The following is a 22,051-nucleotide window of genomic DNA, read 5'->3' on the forward strand; positions in this document are numbered from 1 at the left end:
CTGCAGATTTTATATTTACAAGTTAAAATTTGGTTTGTGCACATGAAATAACCAATTTTGCTGGCAACATTTTTAATGTTAGTGAGCATTTCATAATTTTTGTCTCATTTCAATAGTGGTGCTTCTTTGGGGGTCACTTAATGACCTGATCTACTCCTTCTGGCTTCATGTGTCTGCTTCATCTCTCAGCCCAGGAAGGACATGAACACAAGACAGAGGTGAAAGATGAGGCACATAGAAATCCCAAGATGGTTACATGAAGGAGAAGGAGTGTATTGGGGGCCTGTTAAGTCATTGAGTGATGGCCAGAGGAGCAATATATTGACAGCGAGACTAAACCATGAGATAAAAAAATGCAAAAACTTGGCCATTATTTTTTAGGGACAAGACTGACGTAAGCATTTGCAGATCAAATTGGAAACCCAGTAGTCTTTCAATTGTGATAATTTTACAAATATTTGCCTTTTAAATGGTAAAACTGGCACTGATATGTTTTCCTTAGCTTAAGAATTTTCGGATAAAATTTTACCTAACCTGTAAACACGTACTATTGATATAAATCACATGTTTTGGACCATTTCATGGATATAATATTATTTTAGTGTTCAAAATGAAAGATGGAAGTGAACTATAAAGCAGAATACATTGTTATTTTGTCACAGTAAGAGATATCTCCCAATTTTACTGTGCTTGTCGATTGTTAATATTTTTACATTGTAGCAATCATATATATATATATATATATATATATATATATATATATATATATATATATATATATATATATATATATATATTTTTTTTAAATTTCAAATAAGAAGATTGATCATACCTTCTGATATTGACTAAATTAATTTGATAGAATATATGCTAGAAGAAGGCAGTGAATAAATATTTCTTGGATGATAGAGATAAGCATATTTTCTGCACTTTTATTTGTGTACACATACATTTTCGTATGGAATTAATGATTAAGCTGCACCATGGCAAATTTAACCTTCCAACATTGAAAACGACTCTGGATTGTACAGGGTGCGGCAATAGCTTCCTTTTTTTATGAAGCAAAACCCCTTTAAAAAAGGAAATTGTATTTCCGCTCCCTATACAACAGATTTCCAGAATAAAATTAAGTGTCTAAACCATCATGATGCCTCTTTCAGTAAATTGGACCAAAGGCTAACATTCAGGTAAAATTATATCAAGTGTAATTTTCAGAGCTTTAATTTGAAAAATTAGATTATATATATATATATATATATATATATATATATATATATATATATATATATATATATATATATATATATATATATATATATAAACACACACAGAGTTTTACCCAGTAATAAGCCCGACGGTGTGTGAAATACACACATCAGGATAGGGGGGCCAGTTCCTTTCCTTGTGCCGGTTATGGTTTCCCAGGAAGATCTAGTACCCGAAAAATCACATGGCTTGGGTGGTGCTGTAGGTGCCCGGAGATGCTTGCCCGGGAATCGAACCCAGGCCCTGTGGTCAGCAGCCCAATGCTCTATCCCTGGACTACCGGGACCCTCTATATATATATATTTCATTTGAGCACTTGTGGTCATGTCCGTTTAGTGATTTATGGGCATGGGAAACATTATAAAGGCTATTTATGTTTACTAGGAAATAAAATATGACAAATGCACATAATCTGAGCAGATCACATGTATGACAGAAGTAATTTATATTACATGTATGCAATGGTTATATTGACATATATAAAGCAACATTTATGGCATTCACATCAGTTGTTTAACATTAATAATTATATAGCTATACACTTTTATAAAATCAATTTTTAGGTTCAATGATGGCAGATTTTCACATAATATATGGTACTGTGTATATAAATGAAACTATATGTACAATCTGAAAAAATTTATACATAGGTACTTTGAACTTCTCCCATTGACTGAGAAGGCTGGCCGCCAACAGTTGTTGCACCTTTTCGTAGTCCTTCACCTCCCATATTTCCATTCTTCATTAGTTCCATTCTATTATTCTGCCCTACAGGACAATTCTTGCAAACGGATGTCCATATTATCTTTGGGTGCTTGCAGAAGAGTTGAGCAAATGTCTGTCGAAACTGTCGACTCATAGCACAATAAAGGATGAAGTTAATGGAACCATTCAAAAGAGCAAGAAGGTCCATGAGATCTCCAAAGATGTGATAGCAAGTTTGGAAAAAGCATCGCCCCAGAAGACCACTCATTAGTCCAAGAACTCCCTGAATTGGAATGAAGAATATTTGTCAATGACACCATTTAAAAGGCATAATTATATGAATAATGAGTTTCTCTAAGATTAAGCATCTTTTATATTATTTAAAATCATCTATTATATTATATTTATACCACATGCATCTCCTTAGGCTGCAAAAATGAGTAGTGAGAATCCTAGATAAAGTTCCAAGGGCAAGCATTTATAGAAAATTACTTTAAATTACCTAAATTTAAAAAATTCAAAATTTTAAGTGTTCTTTGTGTGTGTGTGTGTGTGTATATATAGTATATATATTAATACATACATACACACATACACACACAGACACAGTTGTATATATATATATTGGAAAGATCCGGTGTTCGAGTCCCGGTTGAGGAAATATTTTTACTCTTGTGATCCGTTCGATTCCGCCTTCCCCACCTCTATTGTGTTCGTCCTTTATACGTGTTCCTATCCCTTTTCCTTATATATGTTTCTGTATATATGAGTATTTATTCGCCGTTTGGCGGGATTTCGTGTTTGAATGTGTATATATATATATATATATATATATATATATATATTTTTTTTTTTGTTGCTGTTATTATTGTGCAGCAAAACAAAGCCCCGTTCAATTTGATAACCAATGTTAATGTACAGTATATAGAAAGAAGAGGTTTTAATGACATAAGGATAACTGTCCAAAACTCAGCTATGTTTGCTAAGAACCCTTGTCAGGCTGGTGTGAAATTCATGAAATCATAGCCCTGGAAAACTAAAGGAAATAAATTTTTTTTGCCATTTAAGTTGTCAGTTCCTGTACGGAAATCAATGATATACTGTAAATGAATTTATGTTTCTCTCTGCAGATAAATAATTTTATTCTTTTATATGCTGTTACTGCTCCTGTTTACTGTTTTATTTATTTGTGGTTGTACATTTTGATTCTAACTACTTGCAATGAATTGTGTTAATCTGCAATATTTGAAACCAATGTGACATTTTTCATACATATCCTCAACATGTTTTTAGGAAGAATTATAAACATGATTATCATTTTTCATAATTCTCCTCAATTAAAAGTACATGCTTTTGTGAATTTAGAAGAGAAAGTTATATTGGCATGCCAGGTTTTATTTTCTTTGGGGGGAGGAGTAAAATATTTTGTACTGAATTTCTTCAAAATATGTGCAACAGACAGAGATGGGATTAGCCAATATTTGGGAATTCCTTGAAAAAGCATCCTCCCCCTTACCTTAGTTATCAATTCTCTGCAATGTGTAATTTTCTTTGGAGTCTCTGCCTCTGGGGCACCTTCCCCATGCCAATAGCTAATGATCTCAATGATGGGACTGGCTCTTGTCAATTTAGTTAAACATAACTAAATGTTTAAATGTTCCTTTTTACTCCTCTTCTGAAATCTAGTGTTATTGAATGTGCAACAGTATAAAGATATGAAGTGATGAAGATATTTCAGCACCCCCTTTGAAGAGGAGAATACTCATCCCTCATGCTAGAGCCCACTGACTAAGAATGCCAGCTTTTACTGCCCATTAGTCAAATTATGACACCTGGCATTGCAAAAATAGTTTATTTAACTTTCTGTAGGCTAAATAAAACAAAATAAACCTTCATAAACTTGCTCTTAATAAAATGGGATTTATTAGGCCATTTAATGATGTGAAAATGACAAACGAAGTCAATTTAAAAATTCAAAATGACATTTGTTGAGATTTTATGATTTGTACTGTGTGGATATTTATTTTCAGCACAAATTGGCAGAATATGGTCTATTATTTCAGGCTTCACTTCTTGGAAGTATTTAATATCCATACTAAAAAGAAAGACTTTTACTTTTCTACAGATTTTATTATATGGTACATTATTTTATTATATAGTACCATATAATAAAATCTGTGGAAAAGCACAAGTCTTTCTTTTTAGTATGAACAAGTTGGCAGGTTTGGATTTTCAATGAATTTTATGATATCAAGTATTGTAATATATCCATGCATGCAGTCCAACTTTACATAAAATATTAGCTATTGATTCTTATGAATCAGGAAAATTATGTACACCTTTATGCATATGTTAAGCGAAAATGGGTCTCAGGAGGTCCAAGGCCTAGTAGATCCCTCCACCCTCATTCAGGATTCCTCAAGAGGATAGCAAAAGTTTACAAAAGGTTAAGAATATTGAGGTTATGTGCATTGTGATTAGTCTACAGTTGAAATTGTTTAAGGCACAGGAACTCTGGGGTGCTGCGGGCAACAACTGACTTTGTTCTCATCTGTGATATTGCCATATTGTTCAATTGTCACTGCAAGAGCCTTTTTTGTCATGATTTAGGTTTTTTTTGCAATAACTGCTGCACATGTATTGTTCAGATTAATGTGCTTTTTACAACATTTAACTAGGAAATTTTCAGGATGCAACAATAGGAAGTAGAAAATATCAGTAAGTTTCCTCACATAAAATATCTTAGAATCCATTTTGGATTTCTATTGATCATACTTGAAATATAACACTTTCAAAGACATGTTTCCATGGAAATAAAATGAAGACTGAATTTCCCATATAATACTAGGGTGATTTTCACCATGATGGAGGATGGGAGAAGGGGGGAAGGGAGGTCTCAGGAAAACCAAATACTTCTTGGAATCCTCTGAAGAAAAACTATGGTATGCACCCTTATATGAAAATTGCATGACACATATTTTTTTATCTTTTGATGCATGTTGTGCTGCTCTTTTAAATCCATTCTAAGCATTGGTAATATTTTATGGATAAACTCAGACTATGTTATAATCTTTCTTTAAGCCTGTACTCACATTTTTCAAGTTTACTTCCTATCATTGTGAAGTATACAGCCAACACCGTAAAGTCTTTTGAGTCCCTTCTTTTCCATTTAACATGACATGATTCCTAAATATGCTGATGTATTAAACTTTTATGGGCAATCCTTTCTTGAAGGTTATGCATTACCACGATGCAATACCCTGTGGTACCTGCAGCACCCTGATGACATCTCTAGTTCTAAAACTAGTAATTTGAATTTCTGAGGTAAACTGTGAATTAGGAAAGATTGTCTACTGTCATTCTTAGGTATGGCAGTGTGAGAAAGATTATTTTAGAAGGAAAGAAGAAATATGTTTGCATATTTCAAAGGAAGGGCTGGAATTGATCCAGTGATATAGGTACATGCGTAAATTGTTAATAATAGATGTAGGGGCCAGGAGCACTAAGAACTGAATGCATAAATGAATAAAGTTAGTAGCATTATACATTTCCTTTGGAAGGCCATGCAAGGTATCTATGTTTTATGACTACCTACTATGCCAGGGGAATGACAAAGGCACCCGTAAATTTCTTCCTACTCATCTACTGAAACTTGCTGTTTTATTAAATTACATATCAAAATGACTTACCCTTTGCTTTTAGTAATGATTATTATATCCATTTCAGCAGTTTACATTCTTTACATACCTGCCTATTTACCACTCCTCATATTCCTTAATAGTTATTGCATTTTTCCAAATCCAAATTCCTCAACACATTATAATTTTCCTCATATTCCTACTCTTAACTTAAAGAGTCCCTTAAAGAAAAATCCTCCAATATACACTCAATCCTTTCCATAATGGGGCCTAAGGGAAAATTCCTCCAAGTGCACCAGTTACTTTTTTGGCATCCATCCTTTTTAGGCTATCCTCAAAAAATCCTACCTAGTTATAAGCATACCTACTTAAGAATATTCATCTAGAATTGAGCTTACTCAAATGTGATGCCTATTCTTAAAAGTGATAGACATGGTAATTTTTCTCAATATTTATTAAGAAAGGCGACCAGTTTCACCTTAATTAGGTATCTCCTGGCAAAATATTGAAATATGATTTACAAATATAGGAAGCATACGTAGAAAAGGGAGGGATACCTACCTAAGCATGTCCTTCCTAGTTGTTGAAAAACATGAAGAATTTAATGCTTGAACTCTCCTCTGTATATTACTGCTGAATATTTGCTATCAAATCCATATGTATCTTTTATCATTAAACATATGTGGGCGGAGAATTCATAGAGAAAAAATAATTTTATTTTACTTGGATTTACAACAAGGATCACCCAGTTACTGCTTGGTGTGTTATCTCAGCACTGTAACCCTTTTTGAATTTCCTAAGTGTTAATGTGAACCGTGTGCTGCGGCTTATAATCTTGGGAAAAAACTTTAGCAAAAAATTACACTTAAAAAGACAGAAATTAAGAAATGAGGAGTCGCCTAAGAATCAAGATGGCTTGGTGGAGTTATTAGCATTACTAACAATTGAAGGTTAAAGTTTTTAAATATCCCCAAAACCTCAGTAATCCTTATGAAGGTTGGTTTTATAGGTGAGAATAGAGATCATCTAATTTTATTGCCTGCAGCTTGTTAAATTCACACACCATGATAGAGGTGACAGCAGTCCCTTTTCCTGTGTCCCCTGGAGTTTCCCAGAAAGATTTGCCGCCCAAAAAATCTCATAGCTTGGGTGAAGCTGAGAGTTCTTAGGAATAGCATATAGAATTGAACCCAGGTCCTTGGTCAATAGCCAAATTATATATCCATTGGTATACCATGCTCCTTTTCAATATCAATGAGATCATATCAAATTCCAAGTGAGTTACTCTGCAGGTTGCTGTCATAGAATTTTATACAAGCTAACTACATACACTGATGATCTTATTCAGAGGTGACATATATTCACAGAAGTGGTAACATGGTAATTTTTCTCCCTATTTATTTTAAGGCATCCAGTTTCATCCTAATAAGGGATATCCTGAAAGTTTACTAAAACATGCATAGCAACACATAGGAAGCATAGGCAGGAGAGGGAGGGATACCTTGAGGGAGAGCAGGGGCTGAGTGAAGAAGGCAGAGCAATGGACTTGAAGTGAAGCAGTGGGAAGGTAGTGATTTTCAACCCCCCTTCTTTCCTTCAGAATACTCCTCCCTCTCCTGTCTGCCATTCCATAATATTGAGATGGATGTTTCAAAATGTTGTCCAAAGATGTCTCATTAATGTGAAACCGGTTACATTTATTTAAATAAATAGTTTGAAAAAGTAAAATGTCTGTCACTTCTTTGAACATTCATGAATTATTGTTGTGGGAAACCGCGAAATAGGACTGAAGCAACTAGGGAGGGGGTTGTAACACAATATGGTGCTAGCAACAGGATATAATATTGTACTCCAATTTTTGAGACATTATTCAAAAGTTCTAAGACATTCTTTTGTGAAATTTTAACTATTAATGGATTGGTTTTCAACAGTTATAAATCCAAATATTTGTAGTGTTTCATATGACATTCCTCTTTAATCCTCTTTCACACAAAATTTTAATTTTTCAATTATGCACCTGAACGTAAGATCCTTGAGAAAAATTGGTGTGAATTAAATATAATTCTTAACCATCAACAAATATATCTCCAGTTTGATATTGTGATTATTACTGAGGTGAATATAAATGAAACAGAAAATGGTTTTTATCAACCGAAAGGATATAAAAAACCAAGAATTGAGAACCAAAACAAAAGGTGGTGGTATTATATTATTTGTAAATGACAAAGTTACTTTCAATGAAAAAAATTACCTCCACATGCATGTGAGCCATTGTATGGTGAACTGGTATTGGACAATATTTGTTTTTCTTTAATGAGTATATATAGGCCACTACATTTAAGTACATAAGAGTTTGTAGAATTTTTTAACTCTTTTTTTGATAATAAAGGTCTGAAAGAATTTATTTTTATAGGAGATATAAATATCAATCTTAAGAATACAAATAATTATGATGTGATTAGTTATATAGATATGATGGCCTCCAAAGGGTTCTATGAGGTCATAACTGGATGTACTTGGAAATGTGTACTGGAAGACTATCTTTGTCAAAGTACCCTAGAGCACATTTATCATAGAGGTAAACACATAGTGTAAGGTATGATTTTTAAGCAAATATATCGAATCATTACGTATTAGCTGGTAAATTTGAAGCTTGCAAAGATAAATACTGTAATGCAAAATGTGATAATGATATCAAAGAAGTAATATATGCTAAATATATTACTATCTCAGTACAATTGGGGTGAACTGACGTTGAAATCAGAGCCTGACTCACTCTATGAGGCTACTGTAAACGTAATGCAGGGTATATATAGTAAATTAAAAAAAAATACTAAAATGGGAAGCATGAATATGCAGAAGGAGTGGGTGACAAAAAATCTGTGGGAAATGATAAAAATAGGGATAAATTGTTAAAAAAAAGGAAAAAATCACCTTCAAATAAAATATAAGAATTAACTACCAGAAATATAGGAACTATGTTAACAATGAAATAAGGAAAGCTAAAAATAAATTTTATACAAATAAAAGTAAAGAAAATAAGGGTAGTATGAGGAAAATATGGAGTACACTGAACAGTTAAACAGGAAGAAAAATCAAATGCAATACAGATAAAGACCTGATAAGATATTTTGGTCATATAAATTCTGTGAAAGAGATCACTTTCAGATGCTTTAAACATTTCACCAAAGAAATGCCTTGCCTGAAAAATAATTGCTAAGCTCCGCTGAGTTTGGTAAATACAAAGAACCAAGAAAATAACACAGTAATAAGTTTAGCAACAGAGAATAACATACTTAGGATTATTAACAAAATGGATATGAAACCAAAGGGGCATGATGGTATTAGAATAATGGACCTTAAAAGGTGCCCTAATTCAATACCAGTATTAAAGGACATTGTAAATCATTCATAATGCAATGCAACAATCCCTAATGGTTTAGAAAAAGCTGTCATAAGACCTGTTTACGAAGTAGGATCTCATAAAACTTGAATAATTATCGCCCAATACTACCTGCCATTTCAAAATTCATGGAAAGTTTTATGGCAGACAAATTGCTGAAGTTTCATGATAAGAATGAAACCATATCAAAGAAATGAAGGAGCCACACAAGCCATTGAACTAGCTGTGAACAGTATCAAAGATGGGATGGATAGAAGGCTTAGCACGGTAATTACAGTTATAGATCTTAGAAAAGCTTTTGACATAGCAGATCACAGTATATTGTGAAAAAAACTTTACTGTACAGGAGTTTGTGGACCCACCCACCTTTGGTTTTCTAATTATTTAAAAGATAGAAAGTTAGTGACTAAAATAAATAATGTATGTAGTGAAGATCATGAGATAGAATCAGGTGTGCCACAAGGATCTATTCTTGGATATTTATTATACGAGGGTCATCCGGAAAGTAGTACCCGTTCGTGCCGCATGAAGTGCTGACGACGCGAGTAGCCGCTGGACGAGGTCAGATAGCTTCAGTGGCTTGTCTGCCTTCTCTGAGCCAAGTTGCGTGACGCTAGCATTGCCTGTGTTGTTTCTGTGATTGTTTACAATGTTTAAAAAAATTGAGAACGCCGCCAGTTGTGAAGTGAGGGCAGTGATTAAATTCCTCAATGCAAGAAACGTTCGCCCACGTGATATTCATCGCCAATTAAAGGAGGTGTATGGAGACAATGTAATGGACGAGTCGTCTGTTCGGCGGTGGTGTCGCAACTTCAACATGGGGAGGGGGAACACACACGACGATGAGCGTTCGGGGAGACCGTCTGTCATTACAGACCAACTGGTGAGCTCAGTTGACGAATTCGTGAGGAACGATCGGCGCGTCACAATTGATGACATCTGTGAGCATTTTCCCAATGTTTCTCGAACAATTGTTCATGAAATTGTTAAACACCATCTGCATTATGCAAAAATTTGTGCAAGATGGGTCCCTCGCGTATCTCAATGAGCTGGCGGCGAAGGACTATGCAGCAGGAATACAGAAACTTGTCACACGTTATGACAAATGCCTTAATTTGCTTGGAGATTATGTTGAGAAGTAGTTTAAAGTATCCTCTTTCAAATAAAATTTTTTATGTTTGTTAATATTTACTTTTGTGTCTTTATTTCACGAACGGGTACTACTTTCCGGATGACCCTCGTATATGATATATATAAATGACATATTCAAATGCTGTCATTTCTGCGAGTTGATATTGCATACTGATCATGCAGTACTTATGTGGAAGCATATGATCTAAAAACAGCTATTCTGGGCATGAAACTTGACTTGAATAATATTAGTAACTGGGTAGATGATAATAATCTTGTTATCAATAAGATAAAATCCAAAGTCATGTTTGTGAAACACAAAACATCTGATATCATAGATGTATTCAATTACAGATTCATTCATATTACTGCCTACATTACCCCATCAGTAACTGTAATTGCCCCATTCTGGAACAAGTAAATAATTATAATTACTTGAGGGTAATCATAAATCAAAATATTAACTTTGGTGAATATATTTAAAAAATAAATAACAAATTAAATTACACCCTTCATCAAGTTCACTACATTACCAGTTTTGTAAGTTTGAATGGCACTAAGATAAAATAATGGAAACTATTTTTATGATAAATATGAAATACCTGGTTTAAATAAAAAGGAATTACCATTATGGGACAATATAAAGTATTTAACAAAAAAATTTCGTACAAATCAAGGAAGAAGAAAATTGGAGGTTACTGTACCTCTAATTATTAATGAAATACCTAAAGATTTAAGAATATAACCACCAGTAAATGCTGAGACAGGGAGAATGAAATACTGGCTACTATATGGAATGGATTAGGGCTTGGAACAAAACTTGCATCATTTTATGTAGCTTTATAATGGCGACATTTTGTAGCTATCATATTTGTTTATGTGGCACCTGCTGTCTAGTCAGGACTGACTGGCTTAGCAAGACCAGAATGAGTATTCCATCCATAAATTTTTAATTCATACTACTATTTTGCAACGCTCTTGGTGGTGGAGAGGACAGAAGTTTGTGCGGGGCGATCACAAAAAAAAAGATTCTCTGCGTTGGCTGTGTGCTGAAGCTATGGGAAACGCGGGAGGCAGGAACCGATTCATCAAAGTATGCTCAAGCTCGGGAGTACGTGCATTATTCGACTAAGGAGTTTGTCAACGTGTGTGATCATGCTCTTTTGGAGAGCATTGCAAGTTTGATCGTTTGACACATAAGGCATCACTAGTCAATTGTTTAGAGACAGGAAAATAATATGCCACCTAAAAGCAGAGGTCCATGTAAACTTTTCTGAGCAGTTTTAAGTATGAGAAATTTGTTTGACACCAGATGTCACCCCCATGTATCAGATTTTCGTGAAACGTGGAATGGGGTAGCAATCACGAATAGATTTTAGCTTTTGAAAGTTTGAAAATATTTTAGTTGAGGTCAGTTCCGTTTAGCGCCATGTCTGCCTAATTTGTCACCGGGCATGCGAGTTTCCTACAATTGATTATTTTATGCACTGACCTAATGCTTGAACTAACGTGCATACAAGTGTACCTGTATGATAAAAATTGTCTGTAATTGTATGTTGTATTAATTGTGTGTAATTATTTGTGTATCATACATGATGAAGATAATACTACTATTGCATATGAAAAATAGAAATAAATAAGCATTAAAAAAATTTTATATCGGGCTCAAGTGAATGAGGTTAGTATATGGAGATTTTTACAAAAAAAGAGTAAATTTCAGCAAAATTTTTTCCTTAGACACTTCACCTATGTTAATTAATGGGTGGAATTGGAAATAAAGGATGGCACAAATGCTAGTAAGAGAGTTTGAAAAAATGTGAATGGCAGAAGCAGAAGAATAAAGAATTATTTTGGAACAAACATGTGTGTTTTGGAAATGGATAACAAGAAAAGTAAGGAGGGGCAAAGATAATGCATTCAAGTAGAAGAGTTGTTTTGCTGATTAGGCCAGATACACTATTACACACTACTGTAGAGAGTTTTTAGAAGATTTATACAATTGCAATTGGGACAATGAAAGTGAACGAAATGCCAGATGATGGAGATGATTCTAGGGATATTGATATACATGAAAATAAGTTCGCAACAATTTGTCCAAATGTGAATTTTGAAGAATTTTTTCAATGAGCTAACAGAGTGACAGAAATTTAGGCTAAATTAATCTAAACTGAAAGTAATTGGGTTTGATAAGGAGAATTAAATGAATGATGTCACATTGAGTGTAATAGTCACATCATTGAATCAGTGGTTGATTTGGAATATTTGGCGTATTGTTTATGAAAGAAGTTAATACAGAGGATGTGATTAAAGATATGTGAAAGGTCGCAAAAATATTGTTTGTAGTATGTGGAGTTCATGCACAAAAATGAGTGTTTTGCTAGCGAAGGAAAAAAGTCAGGGTATAAAAATACATATGATGTCCGTCTGGGAAGTATCCAGCCATGCAATATTTTGACAGTCAATCAGCAAACTCATTTATAAAAGGATTCAAATGTTGAAATGTTGTAAGAGAGGGGGTGGACCAAGAATGACTGGGATGAATGTGATCTCTGAGACTGTCAAGACAAGAAATAAGACTCAGGAATGTAATAGCAGGTTTGAAACAATGTATGAATGTGGCAGAGATGAAAGAAGTATGAAGGATAGAGGAATATGGGAGAAAGTAGTGAAATAGTATAAATTCCCAGAATCAACTGAAAATAAGGCTTTTGACTTTCCCTAACATAAAAGTAATAATATGATGAGAGGTATTTACGCATAGTGCTTGAGGTGAAAAGGAAGTAACAACTAACCCTTGAAGCTTTCTATGTGTTACTTATCACCATAATGGAATTCCACAAAGTATCGACCCCAACTATATGTCAAAGTAGCTGGGGTGTTCGGTTATTGACTGGAGGGCCCCCGTCTTCAAAATGTGATGTTGCCTTTGGCGAGTTTCCAGGCTCAACTGGGTGATTATTTGAGGGTAAGATCTCCCTTGACAGCCACAGGTGGCCCAAGTAGAGGTGCTCTGCTTGGTATGCTGAGTACGCTGGTATGCTGCTACTCTAGTGTGTTGAAATCACATACTTTACACAGAGTTTAGTTTGGGGTGAGCTCTAACTTTACATGCATAAACAAACTTTCAAAATGATTTCCAAATGCACAGGTACAATATTTTAAAAGTTACCTCAGAAAGTTCACCTACAGGATATAAATGACTGAATTACCCCCGAAGTGAATTTTTATCTATTCCATATGCTTCTAGCTTTGTGAGTAGTTAACAAAGTAGGTACTTTGTGGAAGGATTTCTTAAAATCAAGAAAAATCGCGTCCGCTAGGACATTGCTATTTACTGAAGTAAGACTATCACGAACAAAAAGCGCATGTTGCGTCTCCCACGATCTACCCTTTCGGAAAAGGTGCTGATTTTCCGTCAATAACTCCTGACTGAACTTGAAGTGTCTCATGAAGGAACTAGCAACTATATGTTACATGACCTTGCATGACATGGACATGAAGAAAATAGGTCTGTAATTGCTCCGTTACTCTCTTTCCCCTTTTTTAAATATTGCTGTATCGTTAGCCGTTTTCCAATCTCTAGGGCCCTTGTGATCTACTAGCGACTTCTTAAATATTACTTCTAAACACGGCGCAAATTCCCAGCGTAGATCCTCATAAATACGAGCGGGTATTCGATCGGGTCCGGATGATTTCTTAAGCTTAGTATTTTTCTGCAGACATTCCATTCCGTTTTATGAGATTTCAATATCGGGCATCGGTTGACCGGCACGATTTGGTAAGGTGTCAGGGGTATTCAGTGAGACATTAATGAAGACGCTTTGAAAGAAGAAATTTAGTAAGTTAGCCTTTTCCAAACTGCTGGTTACTTTTTCTCCTTTATCGTTTTTAAGTGAATTGACAGTTGACTTACTTCCCTGAACTTCTCTGACACATGACCAAAATGCTTTAGAATTCTATTTGATATTTTCCGCTAACCTTTCCCTTTTGAATTCCCTTAATGCTTTCTGAAATTCATCCTTAGAATTCGCACTAGATATCTTTTAATCATAAGGGTTCTCATTATTTTTGTCTCTAGAGATAACATCCCTAATATTTTTCATCTTGGCGTGAGATGGGCTTTAATAAATTATAATTAAATGTAATGCCTTTCCAACATCCGCTTGGACCATCTAGATTCCGTGTTATCTTTTATAAGTTTACTGGGAATGAACTTGTTGACTGCTGAGCAAGTCCTCTCAAGGAAGTGATTCTACGTATCTTCAGTGTATCGGTGAATGCTATCTTTCTTAAAACTAGCATATTGACTCTGCGGCGCGTACTTTAGGCAATTGTAGTCCCCTTCTTAAAAGCAAGTAAATTTTTCTTTAAGGCTTTGTATTTCTCACCCCAGGTGGCGAAAATGTAGCATTTACTGCCTTGTGGTCACTTCCTTTTGCAGTTTCTATAGTTAAGAATTTTTCGTTAATATTCGTTGCTAACAAATCAAGAATATTATCGCCCCTAGTTCGTGAGGTGACAAGTTGATGCAAGGAGTTAAACGTTAAGGAATTCAATAGCGATTCGCAGATATCTTTGTCTTTGCCCCCTGTTTTAAAATTATTATTGCTCTAGTTAATAGATTGGACACTGAAATCTCCACCGATTATAACGTCGCGATCATAGTGTTGGGATAAGAAACCTTTGATTTGCTGATCTAGTTCTAGTTTTGAATTGTCTTTGTCAACTGACGGTCTGTTAAACGCGCATGCATGAATTCTTTTGGATTTTGGAATTTTGATTGAGCGACAAACGCTTTCCAAACCATTACCCAGTATTGCGAGGCCTGCTGACGTAAGAATTTTTAACTGCAATAAAGACACCGCCCAGACTCTATTTTATCTGTCATTTATGTCAATGGAAAATGATTTAGGGAATTCACCGCTGACATATCAGTGGATAACCAGCTTTCTGTCCAAATAATTATATCAGTGCCTGTGCTTTGAATAAGGTGATGCTATTATGCAACTTTGTTTTTAAAACTTCGGTAATTAACTTCCAATACAGATAATGCTTCCTTGACATTACATTTTTAAAATTTTTAACGAGAATCGTCTTCTTATTGATATTGAATCCCTTCCGTCCGATGCCATCTGATTTGTGTTCATTGAACTATTGCTAGTACTATTGTATTGTCGTTATTATTCTGTTTTCACCACAAATTTTCTATATTAAGAGATAAATATGTACACAAGGATTGAGTTAATAAATTAATAGTGTAATTTAATTTGTTTAAATGTTTTGAAACATACATAAATATGCGTCAATTTCATATTACCATGAGGATTTTTGAATTAACGTGTGGTGTTTTTTAGGCAGATGGAAGAATCATTTCCAACCAGTGTGGAGCTGATCACATAAGATCTGCTGACCTGGCTGAATGATAACTTGGCAATTATGGCTGATTTGTGCTAACTAATTCACACACCTGGGGGAACTCCGTGACGAGGAACAAAATGAGGACGGCTACAAGCATCCGCGTGGTCCTCTCAGTCCTCCTGCGCCTCCTCCGCACGGCGGCGCCGACTGTCGCGACGGCGTCCGTCTGTTGCTGCGATGCCGGCACGCAGCCTGCATCGTCCGGCGCCTTCCGATTCCGCCGCATTGACAGCCAGCTGGGCCACCACTCCCTCCGACCGGCAACCACCCTCTCAACGCTCACCCCCACTGCCCCGTCGTCCTCGAACCGCGACGACGGTTCCGGCACCAGGGTAGCCGCCTCTTCCTCCACGTCTTCCTCCACCTGCGCCTTTTCCTCCTCCTCTTTGGCCGTTGTCTCCTCCCGCCCCATCCACACCCCGCCGTCGTCCAGGGGCTTTTCGCGGCGGAGCTCGAGAGGGGGAGCGGGTGGGGTCACTGCCTTGGCTGGGGCCGCCGTCGGTAGGATCACCTCTTCGTTCTTCCTCCACCTGCAGATCGGGAACGCCTTCGGCTCGGCACCTGGGGTGGTGGGTGCGGGGGTCGAGAAGAGTTGAGGCGGGGGGAGGGGACGACTTGACACTCATGAATAATAATTCTCTCTCTCCGGGGGTTATTACCATCCAACTTTTTCCCTCGAGTCAGAAGCATCTTGAGATACAAGAAGACACGACGCACCATCCTACCACGATACATAACTACCGTGCACTCAGGGATCCCTTTCTTAAAGCCGCAAGTCGATTTATAAACTATCGTAGTTTACTCCAAACAAGAAAGGGCCTTCTAAAGACAGCAAGTCTGTCCCGACAACTAATCCCGTTCACTTCCAACGGAATACGTAATTAGGATGTTTTATTTACGAATGTTTATTGAGGACTTGGTCAACTGACCTGTAGCCATGCAAGCTGCTTCTATGCGTGAATTAAATAAATTTTTCGTTCAACGACACAAACTGGAGTGATTTTTTGAGGCATTGAAATAAATGTATATCGTCCGAGGATTTTCTTTTATTTTTTATCATTATTTTTCATTTATAATTACCCTGCAATACACCACCAGGGTGAGTGGGAGGGGGTGAATACACGCCAGAATAATTTTACCCGAACATGACCCTACCGCGGTCGAACAACGTTATTCTGATCCCCTATCGCTCGTGGAAAAAATGACATCTAAAATCGATCTGTTCTACACTTAATCTCTCTAATTTTATTAGCATGATCTCTCCAACCGTAGTACGCACTGAAGTGAATCAGTACTTCAATGAATGGAAGCTTTAATTCAAGAGATAATTCTGATGCTGAGAACTCCGGTACTCTAATCATAACAATCTCCATCTTTAATGGCATCTTTAATCTATCTGCTCTACACTTGAACTTTTTAATTTTATTGACATGATTGCTCCTACCGTAGTACAAAGGGGGATAATAATTAATATTCAACATCATGGCTAAAGAGACATACTTCCAAGTCATGTAAGATATTAAATCATGTCGCTTTGTAAATTGTTATAAAGGACAGTTTATATCACTGCCGGGCGATGAACTCGCAACAAAAGAAAATTGAAGTAATTTCCGTTTAATGGTCATATTGTTGTACCGTTGAACGACTTTGGTATTTACAGCTTATTTCTGCGTAACCTTGAGGTCAGGTCTGCCAACTAGAGTCTATTTTAGATCCAGTATTTTCGACCTTTCCCCAATTTGACCACTAAATACGTGGTCGGTGAAATGAGCAGTGATGTGTGAATAAATTGTAAAGCCGATGTTGAGCCCATTTTGTAATTGTAAAGCCCATTTTGCCGAACACGTATGAATTGGTAAAATTTATTTATTTATTCAAATTAATATAAATAAATAAATTTGACCAATAAAAGCGTGTTCGACAAAATGGGCAGTAATCTGTGAATAAATTGCAACGCCGATGACAAAATGAGCATCGAACTAATCTAGAACCAATGAATGAGCATGACTAAAAAATTGCATCGTAATTACTTACAACAGTTCACGATAGTGAAAAGCTTTCGATATTGTAATTGAGGTTCAAAGAATGGTTGGTAGAACCAGGCTTTAGACGTAGCTTTAGCAAAAAAACGACCCTTTATCATCGATGCTAATCTCTAAACATGGCTGCTGATCATTACATATTGAAAATCATCCAAATTTATTTATTTCTGAGATAAGTGAAACGTGAACTCCGATTTAAAATCGTTACAATCAAGTAGCCAATGAATGTGTAGAAATTGACCTTAATTTAATAGTGCGATGCATAAAATTTCCTGTTAGTGCATAAATTTAGGCATGAATTGGGTATCAAAGCAGGGAAATGGAGTTACTAAATCTATTAGTCTCCAATGGAAAATTAAATTCTTGAACTTCTGCAGCTTCCCATCAACTGGCACTTCCTTTCTCATTCAAAATTTCGTTTTCATAGCATTTACTGTCAGGGAAATAACCAAATTGAGATATAAGCTTTACGAGTTGATATTCTCTGGAGTTCAGAAACCTTTCAGGCTGCGGAATGTTTAATTAATAATGTTAATGAATATCACAAATTTACTAATAATGATGTGCTGTAGCATTTTACAGTTCAAGGAGACCAATTAATACGCCAGTTAATCTAGACTAGTGTATTTAAACCCTTAAAAAGTGCTAAAGGGGATAAATTGTAATCCTAGGGAACTATACCTTCTGAAATAGACTTGAAAAATAAATATACTCTCGAGGAATGGTCTGATGTTTATGGAATATCCTTAAGAACTCATTAACTCATTGCTGAAATCTTTGTCTACCTGTGGAACATTTTATATTTCAACGAGGAGTTATGGAATTATCCCTCAATACGATTTTACGGGGCCAATGTGTTTATGGCTCTAGTGTTAGGTGGATCTAGGCGAAGAAATCCAAAAAACGTGTACTTTTAGTGTACTGCCTATGACTGTGATGACTTCACTGTTGTGGCACTTGTGAGGTTTAGCAGTTAATTTTTAAGAGCAATCAAATTGTTTTCATGATAATCACACATTATTTTATCATGAAAGTTACGACGTACAGCTCAAAAGATTTTTATGTTTCCCCGATTGAAGTATTTTTTTATGGTTCATGCATGAGTTTACCTTTGCCTGACGTGAATTTGTGTCTTCAACGCAATTTTTCATGTTTACGTAACGCTCAATGAGTTCGTCAGTCTAGCAACGTATTTGAATAATTTTTTTTGTTTATTTTAAAGGAATTTACATGCTGATTCCGTGTCTCATTATTTATATGAATGATTTTCACGTTTTGTCAGTGACTACGTTACGCGTTTACGATATGAGTAATTGCAAATTGTTCCTTTGATATTCTATAAACTTCGGGGGTTCTCTACATTGAATCAAGGTATGAAGAATCGAATAGGTATTTTATTCTGGTTTTCATGCTTTGTGCCTTGAAGTTAGCTCTCCTGTGTAAATGAAAATTTGGTTATTTCTATTCTTTAGGATAAGATTTTAGGACCTAATTTATTGTTGTTTAACTGAGACTACAAGTAATATTTTTGAGAATATTTATATAATGATTATGTCTATTGAATCAATAACACGCTGCCTGTGTACGATACGCTCTAGTTAGAAGAAAATGTCAGTTTTATTAAAGATTATCCATTTTAACTGTTTACTTAGAATGCATAATTTTGTTCCCTCGGGAAAAGATTTTGTGCAATAATTCATTTCACTTCATTACCAATGAACACGCTGTAGTTTTATCAAATAACAGAGCAGAGGATAACGCGTCATGTGATTTAGAAACTTGTTGAGATGCTTTCAGTGAATACAACACGGACGCAGTTTCTGTGAACTATTTAATTTAGGAAAAATATGAAGTGAAATGAAACTGCTATCAAAAGTTAGTGTTATCCTTAAACATGAGATTTTTTCCTATACTTTAATTAAGTACAGTCTAATCATGATGAAGTTTTCTCGGGTCTTCCACCGGGTCAGAGGTTCCACGTTGGCCGACGTTTCGATGCCCGACTCGTGCATCGTCCTCAGGGTTGACCCCGAGAGAAAACTTCAAGCAAATACGTCGGGAAATCACCAGATCTTACAACAGTCTAATCACTTCTTTACAGAGAACTTGAAGATAGGCAACCCTTATGCCAGTCATGTAACGAGGGTTGCATACAAAAATAAAGCGTATATTCCGTTTCCACCAAGGCCCAGAGTCCGGAGACTCACTGAAAATATTTAAAGCAGCTGGATGATAATTATAATGTGCTAAGTTAACGCAATACAAAAACATATTAAATATTTCTCAGTAATGACGTGTCACTAAGTTATGGCCTTTGTTGCACATTTATATTGAACACTTAGTAAATAGAATTCTTTACCTACTCCCACGTACTTTTATTTTAAGTCCATAAAAATTAACTCTCTAAATGGTATATAAGGAGAATAATGAGACCACAAAAGATTACCTTTAAAATAATCAGGTTAATGCAATTTAATGAGCAGAAAATATTGCAAAAATATAAATTTTTAAGCGGAAATCGAAAAATAAGACCTTAACGCCAAGAATTTAATTTTAAAGGATAACATAAATGGTACGAGAAAATATTAGTACAAGAATGCATAGTGTGTTGTACATAGTACACAAAAAAGAGTCAATGGTATTCGAAAGTGGTTTTCATTACTTCTCCATGGGGAAAAATCTTCCACTGTTACAGTTTATATTCCAGAAAAATATTTGGAATAATTTTATCCCAAAATCTAATTGAACTATAAAAAATACGGAGAAAATTTATCTGGCAAAGGTCAACAGAAATTAAAATGCCAGAGTCTTACAAAAATCATCATCTATCCTTTACCAACAATAACCCGAAAACCCTCTCAAAATCCCCTCAAAAATTTCCTGAAAACAAAGTCAAAAAACAAACGTGGTGTAGGTAGCATATTTGGAAAAAAATTAAGCTTTAATTCATAATAAAGTGGTTCAATTTGTGGCTGGGGGAGCTCTTAATTTCATTCACGTCATCTAGGACGAAAAAGCACAGAAAGAAAATGGAGAAAGTTTCTTTCATTTTTCGTCAACCTCTGACTACTTATCTCACGCATACTTCCTCACCCTTCTTAACGTCTCCCTGGAGGGCGCGGCGGCGGCTCTTGGCGCGGCACAGCGTTCGCACTAGGCACACGCTAATGACCGTCAGGACCAGACAGGGCAGGAGTTTAAGCACGACCGCGTAGACCCAGAAATTGACGATGTAAAACATCTCCTCCTTGTCCTTGGCCACTTCGCTGAGCTCCACGATGTAGATGACCGCAATAACGGTGGGGGTTTGATCCGGGGGTCCAGAGGCCTCTTCACCTGGGGAGGTGGTTGAGGCTCGCGTGGAATAGGGAGGGATGCTCGCGGGGTGTTTCGGTGATGCTGTCGTGCTCCCGTCGCTCCATTCTTCCTTGTCCCCTCCCCCGTCATCCTCCTCCTCCCCTCCGTCGTCGTCCTGCTGGGGCGCCACTGTCCAGGCCATCTTTCGGAGCGCTGCAGGGTTCGAAGGGAGGGTAAAATCTGGCTGGTCGGGTATGTCGTCGATGCCGAGTGATGCAATGGCCGCAGTGGGAGTCATAAAGTCCGTGTCCAATCTGCAAAGGAGGGTAAGAGTGAGAGAGGGAGAGCGTGTATTTGTTTGAAGGAGAGTGCGCGGAACGGCTCACAAATGATGGGATGGGAGAGGTAAATGGCCTTTGAAGTTGCCAGTATATTATCATGGAATGGAGGAAAGATACTTTCAAACGGTTTCAGTCAATTGCTTAAAAGTATTCCTTCAGTGCTTTCAAAAAAATTCTGCATTGAATGAAAATATTTTCCTCAATATTGGTACGTACATCCTTATTTGATATTTGAGTACTCTCCAAGCCACCATTAGGGTGTGTGGTTAGGGATAAGCACACACCAGATAATTTTGACCCGAATGACCCTACCGCGATCGGACAATGTTATTCTAATCCATTATCATTCGTGGAAAAAATGGCATTTTAAATCTATCTGTCCTAAATCTTAACTTTATCTCTCTAGTTTTACTGGCATGATATCTGCAAACGTAGTACGATTGGGGCAATAAAGAACAGATAGTAACAATTTTTCACTAGATACGTTTTATTGTGCGACCAGCCCGAAACTACTCAATACGATGGGGGTAATTATACATTTTCAGTATCATTGCTACAGAGATGTCCTTCCGATTCGTGCAAAAGATTAAATCTGCACTTAAACCTTTCCTCCGCGAGTGATTCCCAGCACAGCTCCTCTAATATTTTGAATGCGCTATTAAATTTATCACAACAACGTTTTACAAATGTAGCTCCTCTACGCTGCAGGTAATCCAATTGAGCAATCAATCCAAATTCTTCAAGATCTCATATACTTGCAGCAAATCCTAAATGAGGCCTAACCAACGAAAATTAACTGTTTTTACCCAG

General features: G+C 36.1%; 1 protein-coding gene across 1 annotated transcript; it reads right to left on the reverse strand.

Moving 5' to 3' along the window:
* Positions 1-1,863: 1,863 nt before the first annotated feature.
* Positions 1,864-20,971, reverse strand: LOC139690553 (uncharacterized). The gene is made up of 3 exons (XM_071588021.1): positions 20,697-20,971; positions 15,611-16,122; positions 1,864-2,254 (listed from the first exon to the last, which is right to left on the reverse strand). Exons 1-3 carry the CDS (start codon positions 20,842-20,844, stop codon positions 1,907-1,909), a joined length of 1,008 nt encoding a protein of 335 aa, XP_071444122.1. The 5' UTR covers positions 20,845-20,971; the 3' UTR covers positions 1,864-1,906.
* Positions 20,972-22,051: the final 1,080 nt, after the last annotated feature.

The sequence above is a fragment of the Hetaerina americana genome, unplaced genomic scaffold (genome assembly GCF_022747635.1).
Source record: "Hetaerina americana unplaced genomic scaffold, ioHetAmer1.1.p SCAF_3, whole genome shotgun sequence".
Classification (NCBI taxonomy): Eukaryota; Metazoa; Arthropoda; class Insecta; order Odonata; family Calopterygidae; genus Hetaerina; species Hetaerina americana.

Excerpts from the sequence above, each read along its gene's own strand:
- LOC139690553 (XM_071588021.1), bottom strand. The coding sequence starts at position 20,844 with ATGTTTTACATCGTCAATTTCTGGGTCTACGCGGTCGTGCTTAAACTC. Across the intron at positions 16,123-20,696 it reads CCAGGGAGACGTTAAGAAGG|GTGCCGAGCCGAAGGCGTTC; the intron begins GTGAGGAAGTAT and ends CCACCACCCCAG. Across the intron at positions 2,255-15,610 it reads TCGTCACGGAGTTCCCCCAG|GGAGTTCTTGGACTAATGAG; the intron begins GTGTGTGAATTA and ends ATTCCAATTCAG.